This window comes from Corvus hawaiiensis, chromosome 6, assembly GCF_020740725.1.
Source record: "Corvus hawaiiensis isolate bCorHaw1 chromosome 6, bCorHaw1.pri.cur, whole genome shotgun sequence".
NCBI classification, from domain to species: Eukaryota; Metazoa; Chordata; class Aves; order Passeriformes; family Corvidae; genus Corvus; species Corvus hawaiiensis.
In genome coordinates this window covers 39,615,347-39,637,810 of record NC_063218.1, presented here as the reverse complement: position 1 = coordinate 39,637,810, position 22,464 = coordinate 39,615,347, and the positions used below count along the sequence as shown (strand labels likewise).

Genomic DNA, 22,464 nt, shown 5'->3' with positions numbered 1-22,464 from the left:
CAAAAGACTGACTGTGTTTAGGTTAGAAAGCTGCGTTTGAGTATAGTTCACTATTGAATTCTTGTTCTGTTAAAATCTCCTTTTCTCAAATTCACTTTTCTCCTTCACCAACCAAAACAAAACCTTTATTTTTCCATAGGACTGGTGTTAAGGAGGAAACCAGAAACTAAAGGCACTGGAATCAGCAAAGACACTTCTAGAGAAAGTGGAGAAGGTAGAGAATGGAGCTGCAGACTCTACAGGAGGCTCTGAAAGTGGAAATTCAGGTTCATCAGGTAATTTATATTCTTTCTTGCTTTAGAGCAATAGCAGCATTAGTACTGCTGACAGTATTACTACTAATGGGAACATTAAGCAATAGCACTACGACTATAGTAATAATTGTTTTATAAGCTTGAAACTACTTCAGAATTTTATACTCTGCATTTTGACCTCACCACCTGTTGTTTTTTGGCAAATGTGAAAGATCTACATATCAAGCTGTGGGTGGGGATTTGTTTTTTTTAGTATTCTGTAGCAGTAATAAAAACATTCTGAAAACCATGTTCATCTGCTTCTGTCTGGAAGGTTTTTCTGATGTTCTGAAGCCACCTTCAGTATTCAGTTTGCAATGGAGGAATATGGTGGAGGAACTTTGAAGTGAAATGTATATAGTGCTGCATAGTTTAATCTGGTGCTTCTCTTCTGGCATGTTTTCTACTTTAGTAGCTTCTAAACTATATGTTTGATAACCGAAATGTTGTAGTGCTTGGGCTCTGTAAATGTTTACATGTTGGGTCTTTGTACTCGTAACCTGTTCCATACTACATGGCAGTAGGGTTGCCATTTTTGTTACAATGTTTTCTTGCCATTTTGTTACAATGCCAATGAGGAACCATTAAAAATAATGATAATAAAACCTAATTTAGTAAAATAGGAGGATATATGCATATTAATTCTTGGAAGAAAATTACTACAGCCATAGACACAGACTAGATGCCAACTTGAAATATTAAATTTAACAAGGAGACCTTCTCCAAACACAGTTCTCCAAGTATTTCTGAAGCTCTTCAGATACCTGAAACTCACAACTGTTACACAGTAGATAAAAGAAATATATGATGTTACATTGATCAGTGTAGTCCATCATATGAAATTTGGAAAATGTTTCAAAATTACTTGGTGGCTTGTCTAAAATGTGATCTGGATGGCTTGTTCTGTACTTGCTGCAATGATGAGCATATTGCTAGAACTCGAATGGGTGAATTAGTAAAATCAAGCTATGTCTGCTTTAAAAAAAAACAACTTAGAGTTAGGGAGGAAAACCTGAAAAAGCTAAGGATGGATTTCCAGAACTATAGATGATGAATATTTTGTTCTCCTCAGAAACTCCAAGGCCTTTGTATTCAAAACTTCAGTGAAGTTTTTTTGTGGGGGTAAGGAAGTTCAGAAATTACCCATGGTATTTTGTTGCAGACATAGAAATGTTTAAGGCCAGTAAGTAATTTTTTCAAGTATTAACTACTGTAAAGCAATCCAAATGTTAATCATGCTTGTATGACAGCGTTTACCTCTTGTGTGCATCTTCATTCCCCTTTATGCCCAAGTGAACCAAAAATTTTAAGACTGTGAATTTTGAATAATCTTTGGCATCTGTTCATAATGGCACTGTTGAACAGGAAATTGTCCGAAAAGACTTTTTTTAACATCTTAAAGTTGGTGGGGCTTTTTTACTTTGTTTGCTTTAACTTTGCCCAGTTGTCATTAAAAGTGAGGTCTGCACAAGCATCAACTTTAATTAAATTCGGTTTGAGTTGGTGAAACTAGAAAAACCATTATATCAGAAGGTTGTCCTTTTTAATTCAAGACACTCTATATTTCTATAATTAAGGCTAAGAAAAAGCCTATATGTTTACAGTGAAAAATAGCACTTGCAACAAAATGTTGGGTGCTTCAGTAAAGGTTTTGCCAACCGTGCTTGTGTGGTTATTGCTTGCCAGTATGCGCACTGATAGAAATTAAACTGGTTGGGGCACAAAAAAGAAAAACAAATCTTCAAATGAAATGCTTTAACTTTTTTGTATAGCTCTGAATTTTATAACCTAAAGACATACAATATGTTCCTTCTTTTTACTCAGGATTTATAGAGAATTGTCTCTTGTCATCCTTTACTTCTCTAGTATTTTTTTTTTCTGAGGACTCTCTAACAAAGCTTGCCAACGCTCACACAGTCATGGTTTGTTGTCCCATTGGATGTGGTAGACAGGTGTCTGTGATGAACATAGGGAATTCAGCTCGGCACTGTAGCCAAATCCTCCCAGCTTCCTGATGCAGTGTGTTGCCTGTGGCTGCTTACGCTGTGGCTGTACAGGTGATGCTCAGTATGATGGTGATTTTGTTTGTAGAATAGCTCCTTGGGTTTTGCCTCTTCTGTTTCACTTCCAGAAGTCTGTTGGAAGCTTTCATAATGCTGCTTTGGCAAAGTGCATCTTAAACTACTACCAGTAAGGACCAAAAAAAGGTGTTAGTTGTTCAGAAAAAGCTACTTTTTTGGTTTACTTTCTATGATCAGAGAATCCACCATGAATGACATCTGACAAGATTATTTCCTGTATCAGTGTACAACTTGAATATTCAAATGTCTTCCATGTCAAGGCTATATTGCTTGTCCTGAGAAGAAATGCATCAAGTCTAAGTAGTTCATTCTGCTACTGTGTTGACTTAATTAAGATTATTCTGAAGCAGTTTGCTCTTCATAGTTTTGATCACAAGAGGTGTTAAAGGACTTATATTTAGCTATTCTTACAGAAGGGTTGAGTTTCATTGATGATTCCTCAAGCTGATGTGTGGAAGGAACCTAAAACATCCTTGTTCTTCTCTTATTTCATGGCAGAAAGACCAGTAGCTTTTAAAAATACCTTAAATTTAGCTTATATTTGAGGTCAGTGCAAAAAAAAAATTATTTTTCCTTAGAATTGTATGACATAGTACTGTGTGATCCAAAAATTTAGCAATATTTTATGAAGAGTTTACAGTACTGACTGTATTGTCTTATGACTGTGTCTGCAGGAGCACTTTATATAAAAACTAACAGATTTGTTGCTTGTCAAGCTCCAATGTGGCAGGAAGCACTGAGGAAAAATAAGCTAAGTGTGTTCCTGTGATACTGAATGGCAGCATGACGAAACAATAATATTCAGTGTAGATAAATGCCAAGTGATGCACTGGGAAAAAACTGGCCCAGTTTTACATCTGCAATAGCAGGCTGTGAACTGGCTGTTGGCACAGTGGAAGGAGTTTTTGCAGTAGAGAGTACTTGAGTGTTTTGTGTAGTTTTAAACTTTGTTTCCAGGTGATAGAGACAAACTAGAGAATTTGTGCATGAGGAGTCTTTCAATCTGAAGAAGTGAGGACTGATGGGGGAATATGTGGTGTGGAAAAAATGTAAGAAGGAGCTGGATAGAGAAGCTGCCTTTGAATCATACAATGTTTCAAGTTGGAACTGATCTGTAAAGATCATCCGGTCCAGGTTCCAACTCCTCTTGACTCAAGTCAGCTCTGGTTTTCTGTAACCATATTAGTCCCCCATCCTTGCATTGTAAGGAAACAGATTCAAAAGAAAAAGGTGGTCATCCATTTACATAAGAGTCCTGTAATTTAACTTGGGAACTTACTGTCACAGAATCTAGAATGTTTTCCTGGTTCAAAAAGTAATTAAAGCAGATCAATGAAAGAAATGTGTGTTAGTAGCTACTAAACCTGAGACATAATCTTTGAAGACATTAGAGATGTAAATTTCTACAAATTTACCAAAAAAGATAATAGGAGTTTTTTGTTTGCGTTGTCCTCTTCATTCTGGGCTCTGGTTTTCTTTGGTAACTTTCTCCTTGCTTAGCAATAGACAACATTCTCCTGCAGCTGCCTGAAGGAAGTGAGGGAGGAAGAATAGTGAATGGTAACAATCTGTCTGTTTTCTCTTGGATGTGGAGGGCATCTTTCCTACAATGATCTCAATCTCTCTCTCTGAGGGAGAAAAGTGGCAAAGATACTTCTGAACATGGGTCTTCCATCTGGTACAGGCCAAGCCAACACACAGGCAGAGCTTTAGTACTTGAAACATTCTGCCCTTGAATATACAAACAGCTTTTGTGCCCGCAGCCGTTATCTGTGGTATGTGTTTCTTGCGACTGCAAGCAAAGAGGGCAGCAGTTCTAGAGGAGACACAGCTATTAGATTATCTTACCCAGCTGGCTTAAATTGTCTTTAAAAAGCATCATTTGTTCAAGAGCTGTTTAGGAGGAGCAAAAGTGATGGCTGAATACAGTACTTTTACTATATTAATAAGAATGGGTTTGGAAATGTTATAGTACTGGACTCCAGGCTTTGCTATTGAAATGTTGTAAACTGAATATTTTGCTTTTACAAAGGTTCTTAAAAAATACTGAATTTTAAACTGTTCAACAAGATTCGTAATGAAAATCTTCATTGTATTGTTGCATCTTTTTTCTTTCTAGAAATTGGTTGCCCAAATGAAGCAAGATCCACAGGTAACTATTTATTTTTGTATTGGATTAATTCCATTAAAAATGCAGGAAATAGCAGTGCATGAAATTTGAGGATTTTAGATTTCTAGATCACCTTCTTCCTTGCTAACAAAGTGTTTAGAAGAAAACTTATGAACAAGTTTTTGAACAATGACTGTTGGATTGTTTAAAACAAAACCAAAATTCTTGCCATTATGGAGCCTTTTGCCTCATGCATATTCTTAATAGTCTAAATCAAGCGACTTTTCAGGGCTATCGTACCGTTCAGATGTGCAGTAAGTTTCTGATTCTATTGGAAAATGCTCTTTATAAAAGCTGCCATTATTAGCAATCATTTTTTCCCTTTTTGGGAGTATCAGAAGGCTCACCGTACAAGAAGAGAGAGGGTATTCTGTCCAAGAAATTTTGTCCAAACAATATAGCTTAAGCTTGTGTTCAGATTGCCTGTCTTGGGTATCTTACCAGCACTGTAGTGTCCATAGAATGGGCACTTGGCCTTGGGAAGTTTCAGAGCTACTGAGGTTGGACAGCAGAAGTCATCCCTCTCCCAACAGCTGCGTAAGGTCCCTGGGTTTTCTTGTACAGCAGTTAAACACTCCAGGATGCCGGATGGGGAGTTCTGTGGAGCTCTCAAACCAGTCTCAAATGTTGAGTAGAGGGACAAAGGCCGCTCACTTGAGGTTTGCTGTTAAGAGCTCCCATCCCCATACAATAGTAAATGTCCTGTAATTTTCTGAATGTACATTTTTTTCTGAGCTCAGTGAAGTGAGAAGACAGCTTTTAGTAACACTCAGTTAAACCTCTGACAGGGAGGGTTAAGCAGGGTGTATTGAAAAATCTGGTTTTTTAAACGTACTTATTCTGATGGGATTTGGGTAAGATCTGCTGCTCTTATTCGCTGGTCAGGTCTGCTAATAATTAGTCTGCAGAGCAGTTTGCTTTCAGTTCATATTTGCTGAAAGTGACGTCATGCTGCAAGCAGCCATGCAAAGTTCCTAGAGTCAGGAAAAGTAAATCTGGTCCCTGTTTCCACTGGTCTTAATGCATTTTTATCCCAGATTATTAGGTAGAATCTAAAAGAAGGGAGGATGACGGGGCAGTATCTGGTTTTGCTGGAATTGGAGACTATCTGCAAGCTGAAATCAAAATGCATTTCAAAATTCTATGGAGGAATATAAAAATAGGGAATATGCATGAAGTTCCTGTGATGATATTAGTCTTATGTTTTAATATTTCTTCTTAGCAGACTAAACCTGCATAATCTAGTATAAAAACTTTACAATGTAAATGAGAACAAAAAAAGTGAGAAAGGAAAAAAATTAAGGAAAACGTGCTTCCCTGTCATGTTTCTGCAGAGCTTTGCAGGTTTTAAACTAAGGACAGATGTTTCTTTAGTTTCTTTTTATTTCAGTAGAAAAGAAAAAGTCCTGGTAAAAATTGTTTTCTGTCTACATCTTTCTAGTGATGCTTATGGCTTTAAAATCTGAAACTTAGGAAAGTGCTACTGTAAGCAAAGTGCTGATATGAATTATGTGCCAAGGCAAATGTAATTCTCTCTAGTACAGTCTAAGGCATAAACATACATGGAAATAAAGACTTAGGTATGTTTGCCTTCAATTGATATATGTGTCAATTAAGATTTAATAGATACATTTGATACCCTACACAGTTAAATGTAAATGTCTTTGTATAAGTAGCATAGGTGAGAATGTTTTAGATAACATACCCTAGTGTACTGTTATATACAGTATGATACTATTGTATTGCATATTAACAAACATTTCTGGTTTAATTTGTAAACTTGGTGAAATGTACAAACATGCTTTATAATGTGAAAAGCACTAATGGATGTTTTAATGAAATCTTCTTTCCAAACTGGGCTATCTCTCTGAGTGCTAGAAAGGTCCTCTGATTATTGTTGCACTCAGCAACTTAAATAAGGCTTTGTTGAGCCATTTGAATTTTATTGACTGTACATCCAGAGGTGCTGTATTTATAGTACACTATGCAAAAACAAAAAACCCACCTTCCTGCTACTACTCTATGTTAACAAATGGAATATCTTTCTCACAGATATTTTTTCTTTCTAATCAGAACGCTGATTTGAAGAAACAGCTTCATGAACTTCAAGCCAAAATCACAGCTCTGAGTGAGAAACAGGTAGGGAAACAGAGATGTATTTTTAACACTGCGTTCTAAAGATGTCTCTTTTCCCAGCTTCCAAGAGAGCTGCTAAATCTTTAAGTGCAAAAATAAGCGTGGGCAACCAGACATTTTTGATTTTTATTGGATTTCTCAACAAAGGATAGGATGGGTTATTGTGAGTCTATCAAACAAGAAACTAGTTTAATCAGTGGGAGCTATAGCAATTTTTCTTGTGTTGAAACTAATGTTTTCTATTAAGGGAGATGGAAAAATGGATTAATTTTGTCACTTTCTTTATTATTATCTTGAAACTTCTAAACTTGACCATTCTGGTTTAGGCAAATCTTTAGATTTTGGCTTAGTACGTCCACACTGTGTGTATGGGTGAGTATGCTGGAATTTTTCTTAATGTTAAGACCAATTAAATTTATGTCAGTTATGGGTACTTAATAGACAATTTGAAAATTAGTTGGATGCTTTTACCATGATAAATTACACCACAATTGTATTATGTTTGCCATTTTGTAGGAATTCTCTTTGACAGCTCTAAAGTGTGAGTAGTAATTACAACTGAATGCTTAATAGAAAGATTGTTGAACTTGAACATGGGCCTTGTGAAGAAAAATAGTAATACTAGTAATAGTAATACTGAGGTACCCACAAAACTTGTTCTCACTTTTGTTTTTAAAAAAATAAAAGAGCTACACATACACAAACCCCTCATACACCACACTATCCCATCCCTAGTTAATTAACTAAAGCAGTCCCTTAATTGTATTGCTTAATGTGTCAATAATGGAACCAAATTAGGTCAATAGATTAGACCTTTGAAGAGGGAAAAAATTTTAGAGCCTAGGTAAATGCATGCGTGTCACAACTAGATACCTCCATTCATCTGTTACTAGCTGCATGTGTTCTGAGAATTACTATCCCTAAGAAAATGGCCAGAGAGTGATTAACATTTATCTAGAAATTTTGTTTACTGAAAAAATTACAGTATGTTTTAATAGGGGAACAATGAATCTAGGAAAAAACATGTAAGGATAATAAAGAAAATGATTTTTTAATGAGAATAGTAGTTCAACAAAAACAGGTTTTGCTGATGTGATAGCACGCCTCTCTTGAAGATGATTTATTCTCTAAAACCAGCATGAGCCTCTGCATGTGGCTATGTCTCACAGCAAGCTGTTTCAGGATTCTCTGGTAAGCTCTGGATGCCCATGGTAATTTCAAAATGAGCTTGTCTTGATGCCATGGAGCAAACTGTATTGACTGCCAGTTCACGTGATGAGCATGGACAGGCAGTGAGATACTGAGTGGAATGTGAGAAACCAAGTACATCCTACTGTAACTTTTAAACTTGTTTTTATAACTCTCTAAAGTTGTGCTACAGAATGGTCTATACTAACATGTATTTTAAATTACCCATCACTAGAAATGGAGCTGTTTCTTTTCTATTGAACTCAAAGTACTAAAGCACACTTGTTCATGGGATGACCATGGGTTAAGTTTCCAAAAGATGTTGAAAAATAAGTTTGACTTTACTTCTACTACACAACGAATACAGTCAGCATGAAGTCACAGTAGTTTACTTCTTTGTATTTTTGTGGGTTTGATTATCAGAACAACAGTGAACTTCTCTATGGTTGTTGAAGTTTAAATATTTTGTTATCTCTACCACTGGACTGCAGAGCTGCCAGTGTTCCAGACGATAATGTTGTTAAAGTCGTATGACTGCTAAAATGCAATGATCATGGTAAATGTAAGTTCTGGGAAAAGAACTACAACTTCTCTATGCAGAGAAGTGCTCACTCCCTCTTTATTTACAGCAATCTATTGTATAGAAATCTGTGGCTTAGCAATGCAGTTGAGCAGCACCTTAGAGACTACAACAAAGCCCTTTTTTCTGTTTTCACTTTCACTTCTCTTCAGGAAAAATCATTATTATAAATTGCTTTATGGATAGAATATTAATCAACAATTTAATTTTTACACAGCATGGAGAAATGTGCAGTTTTGCATAGTAAATATAATGGTTTACATCATGCAGTGCTTGTGTTAAGAACAGGTACAACATGTGTAATCTGTAGTCTTGTTTAGAGTCAAGTAGTTTTGATGCCTGATATCCAATGAATAAACACTGAGGGCCCAACTCCACTGTGGACAGTTATAGGACGCATGATGGTCACTGTTCAATAAGCTTTTAATGAAGTTTGAGAAACTAAAGTTGCAGCCTGTGTGGTGTCCCTGTTGGAGACATGGAGCTGAGACCCTGGTGTTAGAGAGGCAGAATAATGAAATATTTCTGGCTTGTGAAATGTTGTGTCACCCTAATGCATGCTTTTTCTTTGCTGTCTTATTTAATGAAGTTGGATGAAGACTTGTGCAAGAACCAAGTCAGTGGTAGGTTTAGCTAAAAGCTTTTAGTTGCTTTAGGACTTCCCTCCATTTCTGAAGCATTGTGAGAGTGGTGCCGACACTTGCTGCCAGTCGCTGCAGTGATTCATAGTGGCTTAGGTATCTTGCTGGGAATTAATAATGACAGTTCTGTTCAGAAGTTTGTGAAATTGAGGAGATCTGGCAAAGTACAAAAAGAAAGCAAGTAGGCTGTACAGTGTGTAGGCTTAAACCTAAAAAAAATTGTTAGCTGATGCAGGGTTGAACTGTTACAGCATAAGGTATGTCATATATTCATATGTTTTTTGAAAATGTCAGAGGTGAAAATAAAGTCTTTGATTTGTTACACCTGAGAGACGATGGAGCAGTGTATGCTGAGTGTGTTAACACTTGAAAGGAAAACTGCAAAAAGAGAAAAAACTTACTTGAAGATAACTTGCATTTGAAGGGCAGTAAACTTGAATCCTTCAGTCTAGCAGATTTCCCTCTGCTAGTCTCTTTGTGTTATTTTCACAGAGTTCTAAACTGTGCTTACTTCTTTTCTAATCTGAGGGCAATAAGGGGAATTCAGTTTAACAGTCTTGCTCCTCAGCTGTAAATGTGAGAGCTGCAGTCTGGAAACTCTGAATGCATTGGTTTTAAAAATGGTTTCCACTTTCTTTCCCCACCCTCCTCTTCAGTAAAGAGAAGTCAAGAGTAACTTTTTTCAGAACAGTTGTAATTGCCAAATCTAAGCTTGGGTTGTAAATGTGAATTAATTCTGTTGCTTTGGAGCACTGTTTTTTATTATGTTTTCACATCTTTGGAAGAAAGTCATAGTCTTAGCACTTTTTCCTTTATATCCTATGACAGTGTCTTCTCTTGGCATTCTGATTTGTAGAATTTTACGCACAATAACTTATCACTACTTGGCTTTTGTCTGTGTTAAATACACTCTTTACAATAAAAACACCCATAAATAATGTATTTTTAAATTTTTCCATGAGGAAGTTTATCAGTGTATGCATCTCTCCCTGCTGCCTCTTTTGCCCCAAACTCTCTTGCAAAACTGGTGTTATAATATTTTGTATATGACTGAAATATTGCTAAGCTGTCTCAGACCTTTTATAAAGCTTAAATCATGATTAAACCCATACTGGCATGTAAACTTGGATTTCCCATTCTTCTCTTAATGTAACTCCACCTAGACTTCTCACTGTTGGTTTGTGAACTTAATTTTTGCATATCTAATGTACATTAACACTGGAGTAACTCAATTTAGGAAATGTAAGTGACCATTTTTTTGGGGGGGGTGAGGTGGGGTGGAAATTGTTACCAGTGACACTGGTGAAATACTGAGGTAGAGCACGGCTAGCATAAAGGAGCAGGAGGGATGTAATCTTGAAATAGTACCTTTTCTTCTGCCTCTTTTCCCCCCATAGTTAATTTAGAAAAAAGAATATGAACTGACAGATATATCGAGTATGTATCGTAATAGTACTTTATTTCGCAGACAAGGAAGAGGTCATGTGGGCAGCAAAAAATGTGGGATTTTTTAGCAATATCGTGTCAGATATAGAGGAATTTCTAAATATGTCCTTATCATAATCTCTTGGAAAAGTTAGAGCAATATTCTGTCTTAAATGTGGAAGAAAGCTTACACAAATAGTCTTTTCAATCTATGATAACAAGGTGATGGTGATAAGCATGTACTAAAAAAATCACATGGCTCTTTCCCTTCTATTTGAAAATAAAATGCAAATGTCTCTTCCTGTAGTTGCAGTGAAATTCATTGAATCTTCAAGAAAAGTGTTGTGAAAACTAGACTTGTATTCTAATGTATTTCCTCTTGACATGGAAATAATAAAGTGGATCCCTTTATTATTTTGATTTCTGAAGAGCTATATATATGCAGGAAAGAGTAATCAAAAATAGTTGTCAGCATATATATGCTAGATGGAGATACTTGTGGTTTTATTTTTTCACAAGGGAAAAACTCAAACATACTTTATTGTAAAGAGCAGTTGAAACTGTGGAATATAATTAGAAAAAATGCACACCATAAAAGCAGGTTTGTCTCTATTATTATGAATAGGCAAATCTAGTGAATTTTGCTTGTATTTAGAGTTTACAGCAAATTGAGATAGATGAGGTTATTCTAAATCCTGTATGTTCAGTGTGAGGCTTCTTTTAACCTTTTCACTAAGTAGCAAGTAATGAGAAAGGGGATTTGGGATAGATTTTAAAAAAGTAATTTAACCATGGTTTTGTATAGTTGAATAAGTGTAAACATGTGGTTTAGATTGACAAAGGAAACTTGTTATTTCAGTTTTCAAAAACTGTCAGGAATAGCTTTTAAGCATTACTGTTGCTATATTTATTACAGGTACCATAACTGAGTAATGAAAAGATTGGTAATGTGCATAAATTCATCCTATGAGACTGTTCTTCTTGAACAGTTGTCAATCATCATAAAGGTGAATTTTTATGGAGGCTTTTTGAGCACATTATCAGAAAATTGTACCTGGAGCATGTTCCATCGTGTTCTGTAAAGAAAAGAAGCAGTGTTTTGGTGAGAGGAAAGTAAGCTCAAGAAAGCTAGAGAGCAGGAGGAAAACTAGGTACAGTTAACTGAGTACAGGTAGGAAAGAGCACTTCATGCTTATGCATAAGAAGGTAGGCAAGTTGTGCCTGTGTGTTGTAGATATACCTGATGAACACCATCAGAACTTAGGACTCAAAATCTGGAAATAAATAATAAAATCACTACTTACTCCTGCCAGTTTTGTCTGGAGTTTGATACCTCCTTTCTCCAAGATTGATCGAAGGTGTATTAAAATGCCAGTTATTCTGTCAGCAATGGATCAAGTCTGCAAATATGCCATATGAACGTTTAGTTACTAATAACTTGAGGCAGGTGATGCTTAATTTCAGTTCCAGTTGTTTATCTAGAACTGTACATATTACTAAACACTGATCTTTTTTAAGTAAATGGCATGAATGATAAAGATATGCTAATTTCCGTGTAACTGCAAGCATCCATTTATGCCAACTGTTTATAAAGCAGTTGTAAAATATAGGAAAAAAAACTGTTTGTAGAATCTTTCTTGGACAGTTTGAAGTAGTCAGTCATTTTTTCCTGTCAAAAACATACTGGTCTATCTGGACATAAAGAGAAGTCAGTTAACTGCCTCAGTGAATTGTCAGATCCTTTTGAACCCTCTGATCGGTGTGAACAGCACCTGTTTAGAGGTGAATATTTGAGAAATCTGCATAAGCTTACTATTTTAATCTTTGGCATTTATTTAATTTGCATCCAAATATTGTGTGAAAATGTGACTATAATGACTTCTCATTAAGTTATCATCTCCCATATTCTCAAGATATACTGTCTGAAGCAAATTTTGGATGTTGCACAGATGATTGTAGATAGGCAGAGTGCATGCATCTCTCCCTGCTGCCTCTTTTGCCCCAAACGCTCTTGCAAAACTGGTGTTATAATAATTTGTATATGACTGAAATATTGCTAAGCTGTCTCAGACCTTTTATAAAGCTTAAATCATGATTAAACCCATACCGGCATGTAAGCTTGGATTTCTCATTCTTTTCTTAATGTAACTCCACCTAGACTTCTCACTGTTGGTTTGTGAACTTAATTTTTGCATATCTAATGTACATTAACACTGGAGTAACTCAATTTAGGAAATGCAAGTGACCATTTCGTGATGTCATTAAAAAGAAGAAAAACTCTCCACACCTCTTCCCTGCTACTCTACCCTCAGCACTGATTTTCTGGCTCAACTTTTAATTTTTGAGTTCACGCTGTATTTAAGCCAGATTTGGAGGCAGCTGGAGAACTTTTTTAATTGAACCTAGTTGGATACATCTTTCATCTTCGTATAAGCCAGGGCATAACTCCAAAATAGCCTGCTCTGCTTGAGAATCAACATTGTAGATAGAAAATGGGCAATTAAACTACAGTGTTTCCTTGAAAATCCCCTACTGATGGAGAGAGTTGGTTATTAGCTGCTCCTGCATGTTTTGACTTGCTGGATAACCTCACACATCAGTAGTTATTTCAAGGCCTACTATTCCCTTTTCCCTTCTATACTTGAAGGGAAGGCAAGCGACGCATTAGAAGATGACTGGGATTTAGGTTGTTTTGTATAGCACCCTTAAATGCCTCTTAGTTGGATGCTGGGAAAAGGGATTAAATCTACTAATGAATTTTTATAAATTAAAACAGATTAAAGTAGTTCATTCTGCTCTGTTCGGCATGCCTCGGTGGAACAACCTCACAGCCACAGAAGCAGTATTTTGATTTATTCCAAGTATATCAGGGTTAGAAAAGGAATCAAATCCAGGGATCTGCTTTTTCAGAGACTTACGGATCTTTGGTTGCTTTTGGAATTGTTTGGTCCCCAGCTTTTCTGAAGTGTGTTGAATTTTGGAAGGGAGAAGAGAGAAAGACAGTATGTCCAATATTTAGAATACAGGCAAAAGCTTGTCTCTGCTGTTTGTTCTCTGCTGCCTGCTACTTGCTTTGAAAATAAGCCCCTTCCTGAAATGTGGTGGTTTTTTGCACTATGAGTTACTGACTGTAGTACAGCTATGGGCTAAAATACTTTTATTAGTAAATATTATCTCATTTGTTGGTACTACACCAAGAGCAAGACTGACTTGGGTAGACAGTGTTAGGTGGTATTTTCCAACATGTGGGTCATGTGTTACACCCTCATAAGGTATTGAGGAACCACTCAGTTCAACTCTTGGTGAGTACGTTTGAAAAGGACCGAGATGGATGTGATAATGTTGCATTGCTTCTGTAGTGCTAGTTTGGAATTTTCCTGTTAATTGTACTGGCTTTTACAAGTGGACTAAGGGTCCTTTGTGGTGGAAAAATAAAGAGGAAATACACCTTTCTGGAAGTGATTTAAAGAGATGACATGTTAGGGAAGCATGAGTGGGCCAAATGCATGTACACTATTTATAACAGTTTTTTTTGGGTTTCACTTTTCTAATTGAATGTTATCTGTCCTTATTACTCTCACTATGAATTTTTTCCCTCATTTTATTGTGGAGACTGGGATAGGCTTGGCTTTCAAAGGGCTTAAAGAGTGAACAAACCTAAAGTATTAAAGGGTAAGAATGCCCTTCACAGAGTTTCATGAGTCTCTGTGGTTTCTTTTCTATATGGACACTGTTGGAGGCAGAGAATGCAGTCTTCATCCTTAGAAAATCTTTATGTTCACTGAGTGATAGTCTGGTATACATTTTCTGTTCATGGAAATAGTTAAGAATGTTTTATTTTCTTCAAGTATGGGCCAAGTCGATGCGAATTCACCTAGTCCTGGTCATTCTACAGAGGCACTTTCTTTCAGTATTCTATTCACTTCTGAGCTAACTTCTCAAATACTTCTTCTGACCTTCAGAAACTCCTGAAAGAGTATGGTCTCTTTAGAGCAACTTTTTCCCTGCTGTTAGATTGCAAGTTAGCAGAGACAGTTGACATAGTGTCAGGGAAGATAGGTGGTGGCCAGACAAAATGCAGGTTTTCTTGGTGTGGTTTTGGTTTTGTTTTGATTAGGTCCATTATTCTTTGAGCTTCTCTTTTTGTTGTCCTTTGTCCTAAGTTTGTCAAAAGTGGTAGTGAAGTGCAAGGGATCTTTTTCAACTTTCCCCACTAATTGTAACATAACAGGTTGATTTAGGCAGTGGTGACTGCAGAATTCTGATGGAAATTTTGCTGAAATGAAGTCTGAATGTCGGGGATCAGTAGAGTGGTGGAGACTCTACCAGGAGGCAATTCGACAAGGGAACTTAATTTTTACTGTTCTGTGTTGGCTTTGTGAAGGCAACTCTCACTCTACTTACTATAAAAAACTACTATGAAGATTAGGCTTCAGTTCACTACTTGTTTTCGCTACAGAGTTTATCTAATGTGTTTTGTGATAAGGAATTCTTGTTCAATTCTGTCTCTTTTTAATTCTAAGTGTCTTCTTACAGAGGGCTTTTGAAAGCTAGGAGGGAGAAAGCCCTTGACGTAGGATGAACCCAGACTGCCCTGTGTAGCAAGGAGAAATGAGCCCGTTTTTTCCTTATTCAGCAAGAGAAAACCTCAGTGATTGTTTATACTGTTTCTAGAAGGAAGAGTTTGTTTATCTTATTTTTCCTTTAAAAACAAAAAAATTACATTGGAACTATAATACATGATATGAATTTTTGAGATATATGCTTTAGAGCTGCCTGATGTTCTGCAGAACAGCGAGTGACTATCCTTTTATTTCAGACTTCTGAAAATTTGAATACTTGGCAGTATTTAAGCCTGTGGAGTCTTGCTCCATATCCATTCACTCTCTTTATAAATTGCTTCATTTTCAGTCTAATATGGCAGTTTTTCAGAGCAGCGGTTGGTTCTTTAGAGTTGCGGCCAGCCCAGAGTGGAGTGGAAGTGCATGAGTGTCAGCAGCTTTCTAGCATCAAAAGCTCCACACACACACCTTTGGGCTAGTAATAAATGCTTCAGCAATCAACTTGGACAAAATTAGGTTCTTGGATTCTCCAATTCATCCTAAATTTTGTCATATATCTCAAGAAACAGACGTGTCCCATTCTCCAAGTAAATAATTTGGTAAAAGCAGTTTGCAGCATCCCAGTACACTAAGCTCTTAACATTTGTCTGCTGGGCAATTAAAATTGTGTGGCCTAAAGGTACTGTTCTCTGTTTGAAACTTGGAAACTTAGTGTATATTAACTTCCTTTTAATATTCACTTAGGCATGACTATCACAAAATAGATTTGGAATTTATAGCAGAAGAAGGTTCTTAGGAGAACCAACGAGAGGCTCAGTAATTTCTCTCAAATTACTCTTAAATGCATTCAAGTAGTTGCATAGCTTTTTTCTGACAGTTTCAAGAATCAAGAATGAAATTTCTGCAAAGGTCTTAATTTTTGAGCAAATACAATTTAGTTAAATGGGAAATGCAGATACTACAAATTCAGTTTTGATCTGTTAATGGAAAGATCTTTTGGACAAGATTTTTAGTTATGAAATGTAGGAGTTATGAATTTGCAGATCAATTTGCATTCTTGAATATCCTCTACAACCTTTTGTTTAGAGCTATGTGCATCCTCTGCTAACAGGAGCATTGGGCCCGGCCTTCAGTGAGTGTCAATTCAGATTTTAAAATCTAATAAATCCTATGGTAGTGTTCAGTAAGCACTGATATGAAGACACTTTTAATTATTAGCTTTTCATCTATTCTTCTGCTTAGACTAGCAATCTGAAGGCCTTTAAATCCCACTTACATGGAGAGCTATAGAGAGAAATCTTCAAGAACCCACAGAAATTGACACTTAGAATGCAAACATCTCTAGGTGCTGCAAGAAGTCAAGCAGTCTCACCAGCAGACAAACAAAATGGTCTGTTGGGCAAACTAGCTTGCTGGCTGGATGGATTTGCAAACAGGATGTTTTTTGTGGTGACCAAAATTTGCTGGGTGTAATATTAGTCATAAAACCCGAGTGCTTAGAAGAGAGGAAATAAATAGCCAAACATTTTTGGAAACAACGGTACTACCTGGGTGTACCTTACTGATGCTCTACAATACATTTTCCTGGATAAACCAGGTAAAAACACAGCTGATGGTTTTGTCGTGTCTTTGTAGTAAATGCCAAAAGCATTGCTTTTATCATTTGCAGTAGGAAGGTGCATTATGGTAGTATAAAAATGTGTCAGGTTCTGTATCCCTAAACCTTCATTTTTCTTTTGAGAATGCAGGCAATAATCAAAGTGTTATGTAGGACAACCCTGCAGCAGCGGTGTGACACTATATGGGATATTAATATAGTGTACCTGTTTATGGTAACATCACCTTGGACTGCAATGTGGCAGTGGTAGGTTTAAGTCCATATATGATACACTGGGGTTTATATTTGAATAACAAGAGACAGTTCCTGTCCTCATGGTCAAGAACAAAGTTTCCAACTTAAAATTCTGTATTTCTTTTATTCTGCTTTTTAGTTTTGAATAGAAAATGCTACCTTTAAATTTCTTTAGAACAAGAGTTAGTATTTAATAAGCTTGTACATCCCCTATGATAGTCAGGTGTGCTCTGAAAGCACTCGTGCTACTGCACAGTGGATATGAAGTAATCTAGGTAGCACTTTTTAGAAAGTAAGGGGTAAATAGACAGGTTCTGCCCTTTCCTCTTTCTTTTTCCTGCTTCTCTTTTTGCTGTATTAAGTGATGTAAACACTTTATTCCATCATTTCATAATGGGTTTTATGTCATTTGGTTTTAGCTGTGTGGAGCTAAACTTGATGTACTTCTGAGAATAATCTTTGTGAGTTCCAAGTTATTCAAAAGTTGCTTGAATGAAAATTACTGATCATTTGAAGCTTTGCAGGTGATAGGATCTCCTTCACCTTCATAGTTCACTTAATTATTTTGAATGCTGTCTGTTTTGCTAGATTTTAAATTTCTCTGTTCAGGAAAGTGTGTTTTAAACACCATGTGTGTTATGGCATTTAGCAGATAGTTAGCTTTCCTTCTGACCTCTCTCGAGTTAGCAGGAGACCCGCTTAACTGACACACATACAGTCATTTTGAGCCTTAGCTTTCAAAAATATTTTAGTGGGTCAAATGTCTCCAAAATTTCATTTCATCCTTTATTTGTCTTTAAAATATTAATGACCAGCTCTTGCAATATGCTGATTAGGACTAGAAAATGCTGAGACAAAAATTCATCTTAGCGCTTATGGTCCTAGAGGTTTTTCTGTGTTTAGTTACATGTATGAGCCCATATAAAATACTCTAAGATCTTTTTAGTTTGAGTCCCTTCCTTGAAAAGGCAAGGTTTGACTTATTGTCTCATAAACTTCTGTATGAGAGGGGGAATGCTTTGTTGTTTAAAAATTTACCCCACTTTGGGGCATGTGACAGTGGTATTTTCCTGTTTGTTTGGGGGTTTTTATTACAATTATACCCACAACCCACAGGGATAGGGTGTCTGTGCTCTATTGAACGGATTGGGATAGCCAGTAAATCTCAGAGCATAGATCCCTTGTCCCCTTCCTCCCCACTTTGAAAATTAATTGTATAAATTTCTAAAAAGTTAAATTTTCTGCTAACAGCGTCTAATACCAGCATCACATTCTAAGGCCATGCAGAAATGCTGGGTGCTGTAATAATCCTTGGCTCACTTGGTAAACCCTACAGTAAGACTTGGTAGCATTACTGCTGTGTCAGGCTGAAAGATGAATCCAATTAGCTTGGACCAGAACAGGGGCAGGAGTGTGTCTGAGCCAAAAGTGAGGAAGACAGGACTGCAGAGGCCCTGTTAGCAGCCAGCTCTGAGGAGAAAGTTTGCACTAAACTTGGTGTTGTTACTGGGTCTTTTTTCTTATCAGTGAGTTTGGGTATTGGGGTATGTGTACTTCGATTTGAAGGTTTTGTAGGAGCTTGGCCTATTCTCACAGGGTCTTTGTCTGCCTTACTGGTGTTTGGTGGGCAGTGTTTGTATCTCTTTGGCTGTAGCTTTCTCTCTGTTATTGAAGAAGTCATGACATAAGGTGCTGATTGATGCCAGAAGAGAAAGTTTTGCCTCTGGTGCTTGGGTTCGGATTGTGAGTTGCACCCAGATGCACTCTCAGCTCTTCAGAACAGTTGCCAATCTGTTTGCCCATCTAGGCTCTATTTGCTTGGTGTTTCCCAGCGTCCATTTCTGCTTTCATACCTGCTTTTAATGGAAGCTGTCCAGCTGTGCCATGTGTTTACCTCTTTCCTGCTTGGACTATTCCTATTCACTGGAGATTAAGCCCTTTATGCAGCCCACTTACTATTTCTGGAAGCCAACAAAGAGGAGAGAGTTTGGAGAGAGGGAGGGATGCATCACCAGAAAGGATGGTGCGGCTTGTGCATATCCTGTTTGCACTGATGTATGCTGTGGTGGTTTTACAACTGGGAAATGGCCTTCAAGTAGGCCTGTGCTCTCAGTGTGCTGGGAAAGATGTGAAGACGATGGGTAGCAAATGTAGTACCATAAGAAATAAAAATCACGTATTATAAGGCTTCAGGTAATTTAATGTTTGTATTTAAACTGCTTTAGTAGAGAGCCCAATTAAGTTCTATAGAAAACAAAGTAATAAGAAAGTATCCTTAAATGTATTTTTTTTCTACAGTGCATTCTGTTACCTTGCCTGCCCTAAAAAATGCAGACTGTTTTGAAATCTTTTATTCTGTAGGGCTGAGTGCGTTTCCATAAATCATTTAATTGTTGTATGGCATATAAGGTATAGAAAGAGTTATTCTCTGTCTGTGCTGCCCATTATAGAACATAAATGTTTCTTTAAGAAGCTTTTTGACTTTTTATTTTTGTAACAGGCCTTGGGTAACTCAGACTAGAGAAGTACCTCCTTTTTTAAAGAAATGCTTGACTTACACAGAAAATACCCCCCCAAGCCTGCTTTTTAAAAATTGCTATTTTCTTTGTCTTTTCCTAATGGTCCTTGAAAGACTGTAAGCAGGTTGCTGAGAAATATCTATTTAAGAACATCCTGTGGTTGGGCTGATGATAACACTTGGTAGTGTCATTATGTGGAGTTACTGAAGCACTGTGCAGAAATGAGGAAAGTCAGATTGCACTTCTTTATGTTGTCTTCCTCTGGAGCTAGTGCTTCCAGCACTGTGCTTCCAAGGCATCAAATTCACTGTATTTCAGAGACAAAACTGAGTTAGTATCCCATACTTTATCATTTTGTAGGCTGTGATTATACGGCCACTTTGATTATGCTTCAGATTCGATAGCTGCTGTGAAAGCTGTGACTTGTCCTCCTACCTGGTCTAGCTGCTGACTTCTGCCCCTCTTATGCTGGAACTAGTGCTCATGTTGCTATGCTGTGACTGGAGTCAAAAAGTTGTCTGGCTGAAGACTAACTCTGAGATGTGCCATTTTTTGAGCATGTTCCATTTTGCTCACCTGGCTTGTGTGCAGTCACATGAACACAGCTTTTGACATAAGGGAAGTAGCAGAAAGGAAGGACTGAAACAAAGGAAGGGTGAAACAATTTTCATTTGATAAGTCTGTATTTATCCTGGACTAAACAGCTGTGTAACCACAGCTTTGAACCCAGTCTGTGGCTTGGTAGTCTCCCTTTTCCAGGGATGCAGATCCTGTAAATGTACCTGCAGCTCCTAAATGGCAGAAAGGAAGGTAGGCTGTGTCTCTCTTGTTTCTCCCACTGGAATAGCTGATCCACACAGTAGCCCTATGCATGAAGCAGCCACAACAATGGTAGTGCGCCCAGATGACTGGGACTGAAGTACAGAGGATGGAGATTATTACAGGTGGACACGGAAAATTTCTGTTTAAGCTTTGCATTTTGTTTGTCACAATTGATACTGTTTTCAGTATTACCTAACAGTACAAGTATGAAGATGAAGCACAAAAAGAAATCCAAAATAGTTCTTGAGCATTCTTTGAAGAACTGAATTCCTGTAACTTGAGTTGTATATAGGAAAAGCAGCTGAGAAGACTTTTTGGAAGCTGACAGCAGAGAGCAACCTGGTTTCTGACAGCATTATGATTTTTGTTAAGCAAATTTCAAACCGAATTACTTGGAGACAGAATTTTAAATTCTGCTTGAGAGTTTATGTTGCAAATCCTGAGGGTTTATATAGGTCATGTGTAGTAGGTCCAAGCAGGAAGCAATGAAGTATCTGAAATCTTATATAAAGTCCTTGTTTATTCCTTAATCTCTGGCTTTGAATAAAACAATTTATGGACAACAGAAAATCAGACCTAAATGGTAGTCCACTGTGGCTATCCTCACTCCTGCTGCCCAGTTGTGAAAATGGAGGATGCTGGTAAATTCTGCCTAGGAGGATGTGAGTTTTTTCATCAGCTGCTTTTGTTTTCAGTGGTCTTACACAGCCATAGCTACAGTGAGAATTTGTCCTGTACGTGGAGCTTGGTTAAAAATTGTTGGGTCGTTTTTTATGTGTGAATTGGAATATAAACAAGGGGATTTTTTTTCCTCCTAAGTTCTTCAGAGTTGATTCAGCTTAAATAATAATAAAGCTATTTGTTTGGGACATCTGGGTTGTATTGGTTTTGTATGGCAAAGTTTTGATAGCAGGGAGGCTACAGGGCTGATTTCTCTGAGCATCTACTGGAAGCTTCCCCTATGTCCGACAAAATGATTCCAGCTGGCTCCAAGATGGGTCTGCCATTGACTGAGGCTGAATCCATGAATGATGGTGGTAGTGCTTCTGGGTTAACACATTTAGGAAGGAAAAAAATAAAGTTGTTGTGCAGAAGAAGATAGCAGCCAGAGAAGGGAAGAGTGAGAATGTGTGAGAGAAATAGCTCTGCAGACATCAAAGTCAGTGAAGAAGGAGGGGCAGAAGATGCTCCAGGTGCTGGAGCAAACATTCCCTTGCAGTCCATGGTGCAGAACGTGGTGAGTCAGGCTGTGCCTCTGCAGCCCATGGAGGTGTCCAATGGAGCAGAGGTCCACCTGCAGCCTGTGGAGAAGCCCACATCAGAGCAAGTGGAGGCCCAAAAGAAGGCTTGTGACCCTGTGAGAAGCCCTTGCTAGACCCTAGAGAAGCCCTGTTCACAGGCAGGACCTGTGTGCCTGAGGAGAAGGGAGCCCACGCTGGAGCAGATTTGCTGTCAGGACTTGTGACCCCATGGGGAAGCTATGCTGGAGCAGTGCATTCCTGAAGAATTGCACCCCATGGAAGGGACCTGCTCTCAGCAGTTTGTGATGCACTGTAGGAAGGACTCAGATTGGAGAAGTTTGTGAAACTGTCTCCTATGGAAGAGACCCCACACTGGAGCAGTGGAAGGAGTCCTCCCCCAGAGGAGGAAACAGTGGCAGAAAATACACGTGATGGACTGACCATAACCATTCCCATCTCCCTGCGCCTCAAGGCAGGAGGAGATAGAGAATCAGGAATAAAATTAAGTCTGGGAAGGAGGAAGGGGTGGGGGGACAGTGTTTTTAAGATTTGAATTTGCTTTTCATTATCCTTCTCTGATTTCCTTGGTAATAAATTAAATTTCTTTAAGTCGAGTCAATTTTACCTCTGACAGTAATTGGTGAGTGATCTCTCCCCATCCTTATCTTGACCCACAAAACTTTCTATTTCCTCTCTCCCCTGTCCAGTTGACAAGGGGATTGACAGAGCAGCTTTGGTGGGCACCTGGTGTACAGCCAAGGTCAAACCACCACAGGGGAGATGGCTTTGGTGTTTTTATTTAACTGTAAGTAGCAATTGAGCTACTGAGGAAGACAGCTTTTCTGCACTCAGGTTTCAAAGTGTAGCTGAGTCTAACAGAAAGCTAGAAGTATGACTTAGCAAAATCATTTTCAGAATCAAGAATTCTAGAGGCTAACTTCAGTCCAATGTTGT

General features: G+C 37.7%; 1 protein-coding gene across 15 annotated transcripts in view; it reads left to right on the top strand.

Annotated features, from left to right (window-relative positions):
• PHF21A (PHD finger protein 21A) overlaps positions 1-22,464 on the top strand; it is a 135,287-nt gene that overhangs the window by 34,608 nt on the left and 78,215 nt on the right. For 10 of the 15 annotated variants that reach the window (XM_048305936.1, XM_048305931.1, XM_048305935.1 and 7 more), the window contains 3 exons: positions 140-275; positions 4,494-4,526; positions 6,597-6,683. In XM_048305936.1, the coding sequence (XP_048161893.1) occupies positions 222-275; positions 4,494-4,526; positions 6,597-6,683 (174 nt within the window). In that variant the 5' untranslated portion in view covers positions 140-221. The remainder of the gene's footprint in view (positions 1-139; positions 276-4,493; positions 4,527-6,596; positions 6,684-22,464) is intronic. The other 5 variants (XM_048305940.1, XM_048305945.1, XM_048305943.1 and 2 more) reach the window with 1 other exon arrangement.